The sequence below is a fragment of the Uloborus diversus genome, chromosome 3 (genome assembly GCF_026930045.1).
Source record: "Uloborus diversus isolate 005 chromosome 3, Udiv.v.3.1, whole genome shotgun sequence".
In the NCBI taxonomy this organism is placed as follows: Eukaryota; Metazoa; Arthropoda; class Arachnida; order Araneae; family Uloboridae; genus Uloborus; species Uloborus diversus.
Window position 1 is genome coordinate 26745051 of NC_072733.1, and position 14136 is coordinate 26759186.

General features: G+C 33.6%; 1 protein-coding gene across 1 annotated transcript in view; it reads right to left on the reverse strand.

Annotated features, from left to right (window-relative positions):
* LOC129218292 (proton channel OtopLc-like) overlaps positions 1 to 14136 on the reverse strand; it is a 78612-nt gene that overhangs the window by 12106 nt on the left and 52370 nt on the right. The window contains exons 6-7 of the mRNA XM_054852526.1: positions 12386 to 12662; positions 1168 to 1328 (exon numbers count right to left, since the gene is read on the reverse strand). Of these exons, the coding sequence (XP_054708501.1) occupies positions 1168 to 1328; positions 12386 to 12662 (438 nt within the window). The remainder of the gene's footprint in view (positions 1 to 1167; positions 1329 to 12385; positions 12663 to 14136) is intronic.

Consider the following 14136-nt stretch of genomic DNA (forward strand, 5'->3'; position numbering starts at 1 on the left):
TTGTACTGAAGTAAGAAGGAAAATTTTAATATGGATACTAATTAATATTGGCTTACTGGGAGGAAACAATGGGTAGTTACTAGGGGTCATTTTTTGAAGTGGACTAATGTTTAAAGAGGTGTTCCACAAGATTCAGCTTCATGACAATCACTGCATATTGTTCTTATATATTAAGGATATTACTCAAAGGGTTAATAGAGACATTAATATTTTTACAGGTAATGTAAAAGTGGTTTGGATTATCTAATCTGGAAATTAGAAAAAATTATTAACCTTAGGTGGAACAGCATACCCGAAGAGATTGTAATGAGCAAGGGGATTTAAGCGGGCTATTGATCTTCCTTGAAGATCAATAAATTGACTAGGACCAGTCTAACTGGGCTCAGAGTCTGTTGCTGCTTACCACATTTGTATTTATCTATTTAATTTTTCAGTCAGCTGATAGTGTCTTCAACTGAATCAACATGCCCTCAGTTTTAAAAAAGGGGAGGAGGGGATTTTAATATCTTGTGAACCAAATGGTAGAAAAAATGAGTTGTTTAAATAGGCGCCTATATGAAAAATTTTAAGGGGGGGGGGCTCAGATATGTTTTCCATGGTTTATCAGGATATTTTCCCTATGGAAACCGATTTCAGTACCGATTAGGGTTATAAAAAATTAACATTTTTAATAACTTATTCATTAATAGCTGGAAAAGAAATGTTTTTGCATTTTTGCAAAGAAAAAAAGTACTAAAAGCAAGGAAGTTCTAATTTCTAAGGGAGGGGGGGGGCTTGAGTCCCCACTTACCCCCTATATGGGCGCCCTTTCACACATAATTGTAAGTGATTTTAATTTTAAAAAAACTGATAAAACCTTTCCACTACCATTTTTGCAAATCTTATTAATTTTTTTAAAGAAGAATATTAGGAAAAGAAAAAAAATATATTATTCTAAATATTCTTTCCTAATGTTCTTCTTATTCTTAATTAATTTTAAAGCAGAACATTAGGAAAAGTGTGTTAATCAAATCGATCATTTTATTAAAAAAAAAAAAAAAACATGAAACTTTTTGTGGTTATTTTCACAGATGGGATTCCACAATTAAATCATTTAGAAATATTGCAGTCAAAAATAAGCTTTAAAAAACTCGAAAGTGTTTAGTTAAATCAACAAAATATACTCACTTGAGAATTTAGGAAAATAAAGTACATCTGAATGAAAGTAAACACAATCCTTGCAGCTGGTCCCACGCCATGAAGAATATTATAACAGTGACTTTCAGATTTTAATTCAAAAAAATCTCCAAGTTCTAAACCAGAATATATCATGCTGGCTATTCCAAAAGCTATTAAAACAATAATGAAATATTTAATACAAATAATCAAAATAGCTTTTTGCTATTGAAAATTTTCAATAAATCAACGAATAAAATTAATACTCTTAAACAGAAGAATTCAAGTAAAGTCAGAAAAATAACCTATAAACATGCTTAAATACTTAGGTACTTAATACGAGGGTCGTTCGGAAAGTAAGTTCCATTTTGAAATAAAAAAAAAAGAACAAGTACAGATAGAGCAAAGAAATTTATTGCACAAAAATCCACCTCCCTTATGCTATTTTTCGACATTGCTCCCGTGATTTTCCAAGCATTTGTCATAGCGTAGAACAAGTTTTTGAAAACCTATTTGTAGAATGTTGCCGCCTGTGTAGCCAATCATGAGGACACTTACAGGACTTTGGCTGGGACGTTTTTAACCAGCCTCCGCACAGCTCCGACACCGCTCCCAGCAACTTTCATTTGTTTCAGCATCTAAACTTTTTCCTTGGTGGTCGGCGGTACAAAAGCGGTGAGCTCAAATAACATGTTTCTCCATAGTTGCCTACACAGGCGGTAACATTCTGCAAAGAGGATTCACAAAAGCTTGTACCAGGCTACGGCTAATGACTGGAAAATCACGGGAGCTATATCAAAAAAAAAAAAAAAGGTAAGGGTGGTCGATTTTTGTGCAATAAATTTCTTTGCTCTATTTGTACTTGTCCGTTTTTTATTTCAAAATGGAACTTCCGAAAGACCCTCGTAAGTTATACTTACAATAACTATTTGAAGTTCAATTTTTTTCTTCTTTTTATTTTTACTTTAGGAATGTTGCTTAGTTTTAATATGATGCTTTTACAATTGTCAATTTTTAACAACAGCATCTCATACAGAAGGTAAAGGAGGTAGGTTCTTAGAAAAACTAGAAGGTTCTTGGAAAAAGATACATACCTAAACAACAAAGATTTTATAAAGGCTCAAGTTATCAAAAGTTTAAAAAGCATAGCATTTGATTCATTATTTGATCCTTCGTCAATACAAATGCTTTAAAATTTTGTGATTTCCCTTTAAAGCACAATAATGTAGATACATAAAAGTACAGTAATACAGTTTATGGTATGATTTAACACTTCTTTTAAACCCCCCTTAAAAATAAAAATAAAAAGATTTAGTAGCCACTATAAAAATAACGTTGATGAATAGGAAAAAAAAAGGGGGGAAACATTCAATAACGAAGATTCAACCTTTTTGGCAGAATAATAAAAAAGAAATAAGTGATGAATTACAAACATTTAGGGAATTTTATCCCATCAAAGCGAGAGTAGTCGAAATCCAGTTGAAGAAACACTATTAAGTTTTTTCAACATTTTTCAGCCCTGCCATTATTCTCTATCGTAAGATTTTGTGCCTTCCTACGATTGTTAATGTCATATGTTAACATTTTGTGATTTTCATTTTTTCCATTTGAGTACTCAGAGTCCTAAATCTATTGTGCTGTATTTCCGTATGATTTACGTACATTTATAACATTTATCCATTGTTGAATTACAGGTTTTCTATATTTGACTTTAACCCCTTCAGACCTGCTCCCCGGGGCACTGGACATGAACTTTAAACAGCTGCTACGCATTTAATAATTGATTAAATTACTTCATTTTTTTGTAGTTGATTCTTTAAATCCTGCTTATTATTATCTCTGCAAGAATTTTTCGTTTTAGGGTTGAAACAACTAACAAATGGGGGTTGGGATATTAGGACTGCCTCATTTTTTCAACCATGGATTCTTGTGACAAAAGAGAGGGGTTTTGTTTCTGATTTTTTTTTTTTTTAAATATGTAATTTTTTATTGATAATTTTAAATGCTTATATTATGTTTTACTATTGTTTGGAGAACATTTTACAAAGAAGTTTGATATTTTATCGTTTTTTTTTTTTAATCTGAAGTACTTATTTCAAAAAAATATGTGTCTGGAACAATGGACATATCTCCAAATAGTGCTGTCTACTTAATAAAAATATTTTTGGTTAAGTATTTCATAATTCGACAGAAGTGGTTTTAAATGAAAAATTCATTCATCTGTAACAACAAGTAAAACTTCAAAAGCTGACTTATGGAGGAAAAAAAAATTTTTTTTTTCTTTTTTTTTGAAAATGATAATGCAATTTAAGGCATATACACATAGTTTTACTCTGTATTCTTAAAATATTAAAGAAACATCAAGTAAATTTTAAAAACTGAACATTGAAACACATTGTTTTCCTTCTATGCCATAATTTAAAATAGTTTAACAGCATTTTTACATTTCTCACCCAAGGAATGATCTCTACAACTAAAATGAGAATAAAATCCATCTTAGATTTTTACTAGAATATGTTCTTCCTTTAACCTAAATTGACATATTTAAGTAGGTAGTAGTATATGTTAATTTTCGCTTCTTTCTTTTTTCTTCTTAATTTTTGTAGATTTGAATCTTATGATCTAAGTAAGATATTTTTGAAAATCTATATGAACAATATAAATTTGACTGAGAGTAGAATTATGGCAGTCACAAAGTAAAATTATAGAAAAGCAGAATTGTGATCTATCATTAGCAAGTACTTTCAACAGGTGAAATATGCAAAATGTCTCCCTACATGGGACAGAATATGTTTCTTAGAATTTTGTTTGAAAGATTTTAATGATTTTCTCAAATCTGAGAAAGAGGCATTTAACCACAACGGAAGTTTGTTGAGTTATTATGCATTTGAGCAAAAATCTCATGTCTCACAAGTGTTAGGTTTTGTATTAGTACCAGTGGTATCGATATGTGGGAAAAAATGTGCAATTCTATGTCAATCTGGTGGTTCAGTGGTAGGTTCAAATTATCACGACTCGAAGAAAACTTAACATCTTTATTGAAGACTATGTACATTATTTACATTGATGATTAAAACCAAATCATTTATTCTAAACAGCGAATTACTCGCTTCCACGGAGCTTGCGCTTCGTGTTTCGAATTCTATCCATCTCTTCCACTGTCAGAGTTGCCACTAAATTTTTCCATAATCAACTTACTTAATTCAATAAGCGCTTGCAGCGCTCTCTATTGGAATAATGGTTGGGAAGAAGCATAGAGCTTAGGTTTCTCTACACACTCCCCACCTAAACTCCTCGAGTTTACATTTTCTTTGTAATCAAAATATATTGAAATATAACAATAACAATTTTACACAACAAAAAATGAATATAGCAATATAAAAAAGTATTTAGAGAAACAAATAATATCATATTCAAATTATTATGCTTTTCAATAAGTAATGAATATCAAAATGAAACATAATTAGACAAATTCAAAAATCAAAAATAAAGAAATTAAAGTTCTAAACTATCAAATCGTTTAACTAATATATAGAAAAGAAATAAAATGAAAGTTCCAAAAGATTTTTTTTTCATGGTCCATTGATCATTTCCAAAGGATACACTAGCTGTATCGGCCTCCTGTATTGTCCGTCCTTTGTCTTAACTGTGCAGGCACGAATAAGTCCATCACGTCCTTTAAAGAGTTCTGTAATTATACCTAAAGGCCACAAGAACTTATTTTTGTTACTTCCTTCGAGAAGTACCACGTTCCCTATCTTGAGAGATTTTCCTTCTTTACTACAATCCAAGCGATGTCCAGTTCTTAAATCTAGAAGATATTGGGTTTTCCATTTCAGCCAAATGTTCTTTAATAGTCTTGTCTGATACTCCTTTCTTCTTCTCAATTGGTCAGGAGAAGTTTTGGCGATGAGATCAGAGAAGTGAACTGGATAGCTGTGGTCATTTTTTGCATAATTTAAAAAATGTAAGGGAGTTAATGCTTCAGGTTCATCTATCTCGTTGTAGGTGTAAGATAGTGGGCGCGAGTTCAAAACAGTTTCCACTTCTGTTAGAAGCGTCGTTATTTCCTCGAACGTCAGAAGGGCTCTTCCTATTACTTTTCGCAAACATTCCTTAACCGATCTAACAAGGCGTTCATAGAATCCTCCCCACCATGCGGCTCTTTCGATGATGTATTTCCATTGTGTTCTTTCTTTAGCTATGAAATTTTTAAATGTATCATCTTCCAATATTTTAGAAAACTTTCTCATTTCTTCTTCAGCTTTCTTAAACGTCTTAGCATTATCGGAATAAATGATTTTGCAATTCCCTCTTCTACTTAAGAATCTTCTGAATGCAAGTAAAAAGGCTTGTGTCGACATGTTTGACACAAGTTCAAGATGTACGGCACGAGTTACTGCGCAGGTAAACAAAACAATATACGACTTTTGCATATCTTTGTAGTTCTTTACATATACAGGTCCCGCAAAATCAATTCCGCAAATGGAAAATGGTGGTGACTCTTGGATTCTATCTTTCGGTAAAGGCGCTGTCATTTGATCTGCTGGTTTGGCTAAATATTTCTGGCAAATCAAGCATTTTTTGATGATCTTTTTAATTAACTGGCGCCCCTTCGGGATCCAGAAGCGAGATCTAATTTTGGCTAGAGTAGCAGATGTACCTCCGTGCATTATTTTTTCATGCTCTTTAAGTACTATCAGTCTTGTTAGCGCGGAGTTTGTAGGCAAGATGACTGGATGTTTATTATCCAAAGAAAACTCTGAGAACTCCAATCTTCCTCCTAATCTCATGACTTGCTTTTCATCGATGTAGGGGGCGAAATTGTACAACGGGGAATTCTTCTCAACCGAATTACCCTCATTTAAAGATTTAAATTCTTCTCCAAAGTGTCTCTTCTGTTCACATCGTATCAATAAATTTTCTGCTTCTTGTAGCTCTTCTGTAATTAGAGCTCCTTGTATGTTACTAGATTTTCTCAATTTCGCGATAAAGCGTTTTGTCCATGCTGTAACCCTCAACAACTTTTCTAAGTCACTATATTTGGATAAATCAACTGGGTCTTCTCTATTTTCGACTATACATTCAAGTTCATGTGTCTCCAGGAATTTTTTTCTATGTTCTAGCTGAGATTCTTCTACTATTTTCTCATGGGTCAATTTTGGCCAATGGTCAGGCGACAGTCTCAACCAAGGTGGACCTTGTGTCCAAAGGGGTTCATTAATCAACTTTGAGATCTTTGCTCCTCGGCTGACTAAGTCCGCTGGATTATCACAACTTCTGCAATGTCCCCAATTATTTGGTGACGTCAACTTCTGAATTTCCTGAACACGATTCTTAACAAAGGGTTTAAATGCATCGGGCTGTTTCTTGATCCAAAAATACGTTATGCTTGAATCGGTCCAAAAATAACAAGGGATATCCAAATTCAAAATTCTAACTATATTATTTCCCAATTTGGCAGATAGTAATGCCCCCATTAGTTCTAATCTGGGTAAGGTGAGTATTTTCAATGGCGCTACCCTATTTTTGGAAGCAATGAACGTCGTTCGAATTTCTTTATCATTCGTCTTGAAACGTAAGTACGCAACTGTACCATATGCCACAGTGCTAGCGTCTGAGAAGCAATGTAGTTCGAGATTTCTAATGTCTGAGCACAAACTTTCAAAAAAATAATGTCGAGGGATTTTGAATTTACTTATTTGATGCAACTCTTCGCACCATTTTCTCCATAGGGAGATCAAATCTTCGGGAAGTGGATCGTCCCAATCTATATGTGATGCCCAAATCTTTTGAATTAAGAGTTTGATTCTTACAGTGAAGGGTCCCAAAATTCCTATTGGGTCGAAAATTCGTCCTAACACTTGTAGAATAAACCTTTTTGTCTCAATTGGCTTCGATAAAAATGACAATAGGCTTCGAATATCAAAATACAGTAAATCCCTCGAATTATCCCACGCCATGCCCAGAACTTTTAAGGCGGTGTTTTCAACATCAGAAATTTGAAAATTTGCATTTGAAATTATGCCTTCTTTTTCCCAAAGTTCATGTAATTCTCTCGAATTAGTATGCCATTTGTGCAGTTGCATGCTCGCTTCCTTGAGTATCTGGATTGTTTCCAAAGAAGTAGTCAAGGCTTCTCTGACTGTGTCTCGACTTAAAATTACATCATCTACATAAACATTATTTTCTAAAATACTAACCGTTTCAGGGTAGAGTTGTTTATACTTTTTAAAGTGATGTTTGAGAGTTGCTGATAGTAAAAATGATGAGCTATTCAGTCCGAAAAGAATTGTTGAAAAACGATAAACAAGAGGCGGGATATTGTCATTGGTGGGGGAGTCAGTGAAGAAAAACCTGGTTACGTCTCGATCTTCTTTATCTAAGAGAATCTGTAAGAACGCTTGCTTTATATCTGCAGTAAATGCTACTGGATAATATCTAAATCTTAACAGAATTTCGAATATCTCCGGATACAAATTTGGGCCAACGTGGAGACAGTCATTTAAAGATGCGGAGTTTGAGTCATGTGATGACGCATCAAAAACAATTCGCAATTTGCTTGTGGTTCTATCTTCACGTATTACTTCCCTATGAGGCAAATAAAACACGATATTTTCTTTATCCGTTTCGTCTGTGACGGGCTCAATTATATTCTGTTTCAAGTAATCTTGTATTATGTTTTGGTATTCAGAAAATAGTTGCGGATTTTTTTTGAATCGATTTCTAAGTCGGTTGAACCTTTGTTCCGCGATTTCTCTATTATCATCCAACCTTGATGCGTCACTTTTCCATGGTAATTTAACTTTACACCGACAATCTTTGTATACTACATCAGATTCGAACTGTTTGAGGATTTCATTTTCGGTTGAATTATAATTTTGATTTTCGCATATGAGTCCGGAATTTTCCAAATCCCAAAATTTTTCTATTTGTTTCGAGATTAAATCTTCCTCTACTATCACATTAAATGATAAAGTAAAGTTATCTTCTTCTTCTCGTCCTTGTAGGCTCCAGCCAAAAATAGTTTCTACAGCGACAAGATTTTTGTTCAAACGTTTAATGTGACCCGTTACTATATTGTAGTAATAATCTGCTCCGATTAAAATGCCAACAGGTTGTTGACTGTCAAGAGAATCCGCTAATATCAAATTTCGTAGCAGTTTATTTTGTCTAATTTCTTTTTATTTTGGTGGAGGAATGTCCGAACCTGATATGTGATCGGTTACCAATAATTCAACTTCTATTCTAGAATTAGGGGAACTTCTATGTTCAAGTACTAATCTAATGACGTCGTAAGTCTTTTGAATTGGCGCAGTAATTCCAAAAGTGTAAACCGATAATTTTTCTTTTCTAATTACTTCAAGATCTAATTTATTAGCTAATTCTTGTGTAATGAAAGACTTCATGCTTCCATTATCCAAAAGAAGACGCGGATAGCTTATGCCTTGTTTTGTTTTGATTTTTACCGAGCAAGTTTGCAAAAGCATCGAATTGGATTTAGAATGTGATACGGCAGAAATGATTTCCTTATTTTTTTCAAATTGATTATCATTATTTCTCGAAAGTGAACTTGCTTCTTTTTTGTCGGTGTCATTATATTTTAACTTTGAATGGGATTTATAACAAATCGCCTCGGAATGAGCTCCTTTGCAAATTTTGCAACGCTTAGTTGCCTTAAAGTGGCAAGCAGATATTCTGTGATTTTTTCTAAGGCATAAATAACACCTGCCATCCCCCCGCAATACATTCCTTTTTTCATCCACGTTGAGATTTACGCATTTTTCCGACTCGTGATCTTCTGAGCAAAATAGACACTTGTCAAGATTTATTGACGTTTTAGCAATTAGCTCATGTGTTGAAGGACATCTGTTTTCTGTCAAGTGCTGTGATCTGGAAGGGATCTTTCTGAACTGCTTATTATTCAAAGTACTTGTTTTAATCTGTTCACTGCTATTCGAAGGCGGAAGTTTTATACTAGCGATTTTTTCCCGAGATTCTATCTCCGAACGGAGAAAGTTTAGAAATGCATTCAAATCTATAGTGGTTGAATTCTCTCTATTGCGGTGAAATTCTAGAGCGATATCAGCAGGAATGACTTTCATCAAAACAGGAATTAACATATTCGCATAACTCTCGGGTTGGACATTGAGTGAAAAAAGGCTTCTTATTTGTACGTTAATTTTATCATACAATTTTCTTAATTTCGTAACTTCATTTGAGCTTTGTACCGGGGTCAAACTCAAAAGATTGGAAATGTGCATGTTAATTATCAAGTCGTTTTGACCAAATCTATTTTTGAGAATGTCTATCGCAGAATCATAGTTTGTTTCCGAAATCGAAAAACCTTCTATAGCACTAGCAGCATTTCCGCTCAAATAACTTTTCAAATAGTTGAATTTTTCGACTTTTGAAAGTGTTGTGTTCTTGTGAATAGTTACTTCGAAAGAATTCCAAAAATTTATCCAATCACCGTAATCACCGTTGAATTTTTGGATGGAAGTTTTTGGTAACCGTACGTTACTTTGTGTTTGGTTTCGAATTTCATCGATAAGAGAGGAATTATTTGATACGTTATTAATGAACGTTTTATTTTCATTTCGCTGCTCTAATTTCTTAAAATAACGATTTATCCGACATTTCGTCAAAGTTATTTTATCTTTATAATTCATGGAAGTTTCTATATCGGAATCTAGTTTCTTCTCGTCTTCTATCAAAATTTGTATTTTTTCATCTAAGTTATCAAGTTCTATCTCCTTGCTATTTAACAGTTCTAAACAATTTTCTAGTTCTTCATTTTGCTCTTCTTCTATGTATTTATCAACATTTTTTACGATTACCGTAGTAGAAGAGCGAAGAACAGTTCTTTTTTGTATAAATGATTTTGGTTCCATTTTCAATGATTTTCAACAGTGTAAATGATTCAAAAGTTCCTACCTTTTGCAGTCTTCGCATAAAAATGCTATCCAAATGAGATTCACTTACTAAAAGTTATAGTTCATCTTCCCGGTGCCGATGCACCATGTGGGAAAAAATGTGCAATTCTATGTCAATCTGGTGGTTCAGTGGTAGGTTCAAATTATCACGACTCGAAGAAAACTTAACATCTTTATTGAAGACTATGTACATTATTTACATTGATGATTAAAACCAAATCATTTATTCTAAACAGCGAATTACTCGCTTCCACGGAGCTTGCGCTTCGTGTTTCGAATTCTATCCATCTCTTCCACTGTCAGAGTTGCCACTAAATTTTTCCATAATCAACTTACTTAATTCAATAAGCGCTTGCAGCGCTCTCTATTGGAATAATGGTTGGGAAGAAGCATAGAGCTTAGGTTTCTCTACAGGGGAGGGAGGGCAAGGCAAACGCCCCCACCCCTTTTTAGCTCATTTATTTCATTTTCCAAATCAGAAACCAAAACTAGAAATTATTTTAAAAAAAAGCAGAAGTGTCAAAATTTTCAGATCATAATGATTTGTTTTACTTTGTATATCTGTTTACAAAACGTTATTTAGTACAAGCAGTAACTTTTAGTTTATGTATTCATTGTTTAGATATTAATAAATCAATTGTTTTACTTAAACAAGCCATACTTGTTTTATAAAATTATTACCAAGTGTTTGTGACATCTCAAAGTACTTTGGGGAAAAATAACGTAAGTGTAATTAATGTGTAAGTGTTTCTTAGGGGAAAGTTATTGTGTACATAATTCATCACAATCTTAAGAAAAACGTGAGGTAAACTGTTAGATTTTCATCAATTACCACTCATATGCTCTCAAAACCAGCCTTAGCAAAAATGTATTCCTCCCCCCTCCTTTTTTTTGCTACCGCTAAAAATCATATGGCTTTTAGGGGTTTTTTGCCCCCCCCCCTTGCCTTTTCAGTTCCAGTCGCCGCCTCTGAACTATTTGGTTACATTCATTATTTTTACCGTACTAAAGTTCAGTTTATCAGCAAAATCAATCCCAAAATGAATCACCTCAATTAATACATTGAAATTACATTCACGTAAATTGATTAAAAACGTTGGCTAAGTATAATCTGACCTCTGTTTTAAAACGACACAATTTTCGAGATAAATAGTTTCACTGTAGAACATATTTTGAACAGAAAGGTGTTACTCCTACTTCTTAAAGCAATGACTTTATGTTACCTTAACTCATTCTGTCACTTTCTGTAAATTTAGAAAACTGAAATCAAATAAAAAAGCTTTTCTCACAATGGGGCTCACATACGGATAAAATATAAATAATTAAACGCTTATTTCTTTCAATTAAATTTAATTTTTGTTCAGCAAACAATACTGTTGATTCAGTTTTCTTTTCTGCACGCTGTAATACTGCAGCAAATTTATCACTTAATGTAATGAAAATGTGCAATAAAATAATTGCAAAATATCAAGTAACTAATTTATGCAACCATTTTTCCTTTCGAAGGTAGTAAAATTCTCAACAGCATATTTTCGTTAGTTGATAATAAAAACAAAGAGCTGTTTTTTTTTTCTTTTTTAATATTTATGTATTCTCATTGAAATGCGTTGCTAAATAAAACTAATTTAATGTCAAAACAAAAGTGGGTCGTAGCAGCTTATTGATTAAATAACCATACATTGAGTGCAAGAAAAATCATTGCAAGTAAACCTGCGTAGTTTTGAGCAAATATTATACCACAAAAAAAAAAAAAGGTTTTCAAAGCTTCAAAACTTGGCAATTTTTTAAAACACATTGGTCACTATTTTTATTTGGATTTGCTTGTCAAATTTAATTTTACTTCAGGGAGCCCGTTTAATAAGTCTTAATTGTGGCTTAAGGAGGGATCTCATACACCAAAGAGTGATGGTGCTTCCCCCGAGTTTTAGAGTACTCCCAAGAACAGAAGTCTCCCCCCCCCCAAGAAATTTGAAAAAGATTATCTAAAATAACCCTATTAAAATTCCAATAATAATGCAGTTCATGCCATGAAACCCCCCCCCCCCCCTCCCCTTCTAGAAGGACACTCCTGATTTTAAAAATCTGTGTATACACTTGGTCTCTGAAAATAAATAAGTGATACGAAAATTTTGATTTTGATGAGCGATTCACATTTGATGTCGTCAAAAAGAGAAATAAAACATTGTGAAAAAAGAGATGGGATAAGGAAGAAATTTTTGAGTGTCATAAATGTTTTACCATTGTCACAAACGGAAAAGTAATTTTTGTATTAACTTAGTATGAGATATACTTACCTACTACTCCAAATCTGAGATAAATGTATGAGTATTCATTTGATGCATAAGGTCTATTTGATTTAACTGCTGGATTAACGTTCCTGATGTTATTGTGTTCACTTCTGTTACAATCTTCAAATGATTCCAAGATATTTTTAGGCCTAAACATTGATCTAAACCGAACGATCAATTTTTCTCTGCAGGATCGTCGATCTGTCTTTTCAGTCTTCAAAATAAATCGATATATGAAGAAGAGAAACATAACACTTCCTCCATACAGATACAAATAAAAGCCCTAGAAAGGAATAAAATATTTATATTTCATTGACAAATCATGTAGTTTACTTGCTGAATGATATTTGTGATCAAAAATAAAAAACATAGTGTAAATTGCCGACTTAAAAGTATTTCTAGACTAAGTTAGAAAGATACATTGAACAGAGGATCTTTTTCAATACTAATCTCTTAAACTACAATAATACTATATCATTGTTCAAAATTAAATTGTACTGCAAAAATACATTCGTTGAATATATTTGGAAATCCGAAACCCTAATCCACTCCAAAGTATGAATGTGCACCCATTCCTCCCAGGGTTCCTGCAATCGTTGGGAACATCTCTGGAACACAGTTTTTTTGCATGGTGAGCAACTGTGTAGTCGCAATCCGCATGTCTTCTCTCGATCCGAATCTGATCCCTTTCAGCGGCATTTCCCACTTGAGAAATTGCCATTAAAAGTACATTCGATTGAGTAGAGAGCATGACTATTGACAAATCATAGGAATGTTGTTTTGCCATATATATAATAATATCATATATCATAAAAGATATCATAAAAGATCGCGTAATCATTTTTTTATATCATATAGATCATAAAAGATCGCGTAATACTTCGTTTCTAGGGTTTCAATTCTGAAAACATCCGAAATCTCTTACATAACACCATCGAAGCTCTGTTAAAATTGAGTTTTTGGAGCATCAATTTCGAAAAACTACCTGTCTCCTAACGTTAGCAAAGCTGGCCGGCGATCATGTTTAGAAGACTTCTAATTTCGGAAAATTTCTGGGGAGACGGACCTCGAATCTGTTCTCTCTTCTAACTTCACCAAAGTTAGAGTGAAACTGCGTTTTTAGAACTAAAAATTCAAAAAAGTTGGAGGAGGGTTGGGGAGAGGCAGAAGCCCGAACCACTCTCTCCCTAAGATAATCGAAGGCAGTGGCGAATATATGTTTTTATTTGGGGGAGGGGCATATGACTAAGATTACCCCCTCTCCCCACTTTTTTGAGGTGGGAGCAACAGTGCCTTTAATTTTTTTCCAAGGTGGGGCAAGGACTTCATATGCTACCCAGTGGTGCAACCAAAATATAGTTCTAGGCAGGCACTCAAAAAATTCTCGCTTCTGATGGGTGGGGGTCAGGGGGTTCTTCTCTGCAAATTTTTTGGAATTGTAGTCCTAAGAACACAGTTTTAGACGATCTCTGGTGATGCTATGGGGAGGAAAAATTCGGAAGGCCATCTGCAGAAATTTTTAGAAATTGAAATCTTAAAAGCGCCATTACAGGCTGTATTTGTTGACTTTATTGTAATGAAAAGAATGCAACTTTTTGAAGCTAACCCCCGATGGATTTTTTTAAAGAATAAAGCGAAATCCATCGCCTCTCCGCCCAATTTTTTGAAATAGAAGTTCTAAAAATGCAGTTTCAGACTAACTTCGATGATGTTACGGGCAGGGCGGTTCTGGGGCTCTCCCCAAAAACTCTGTATTT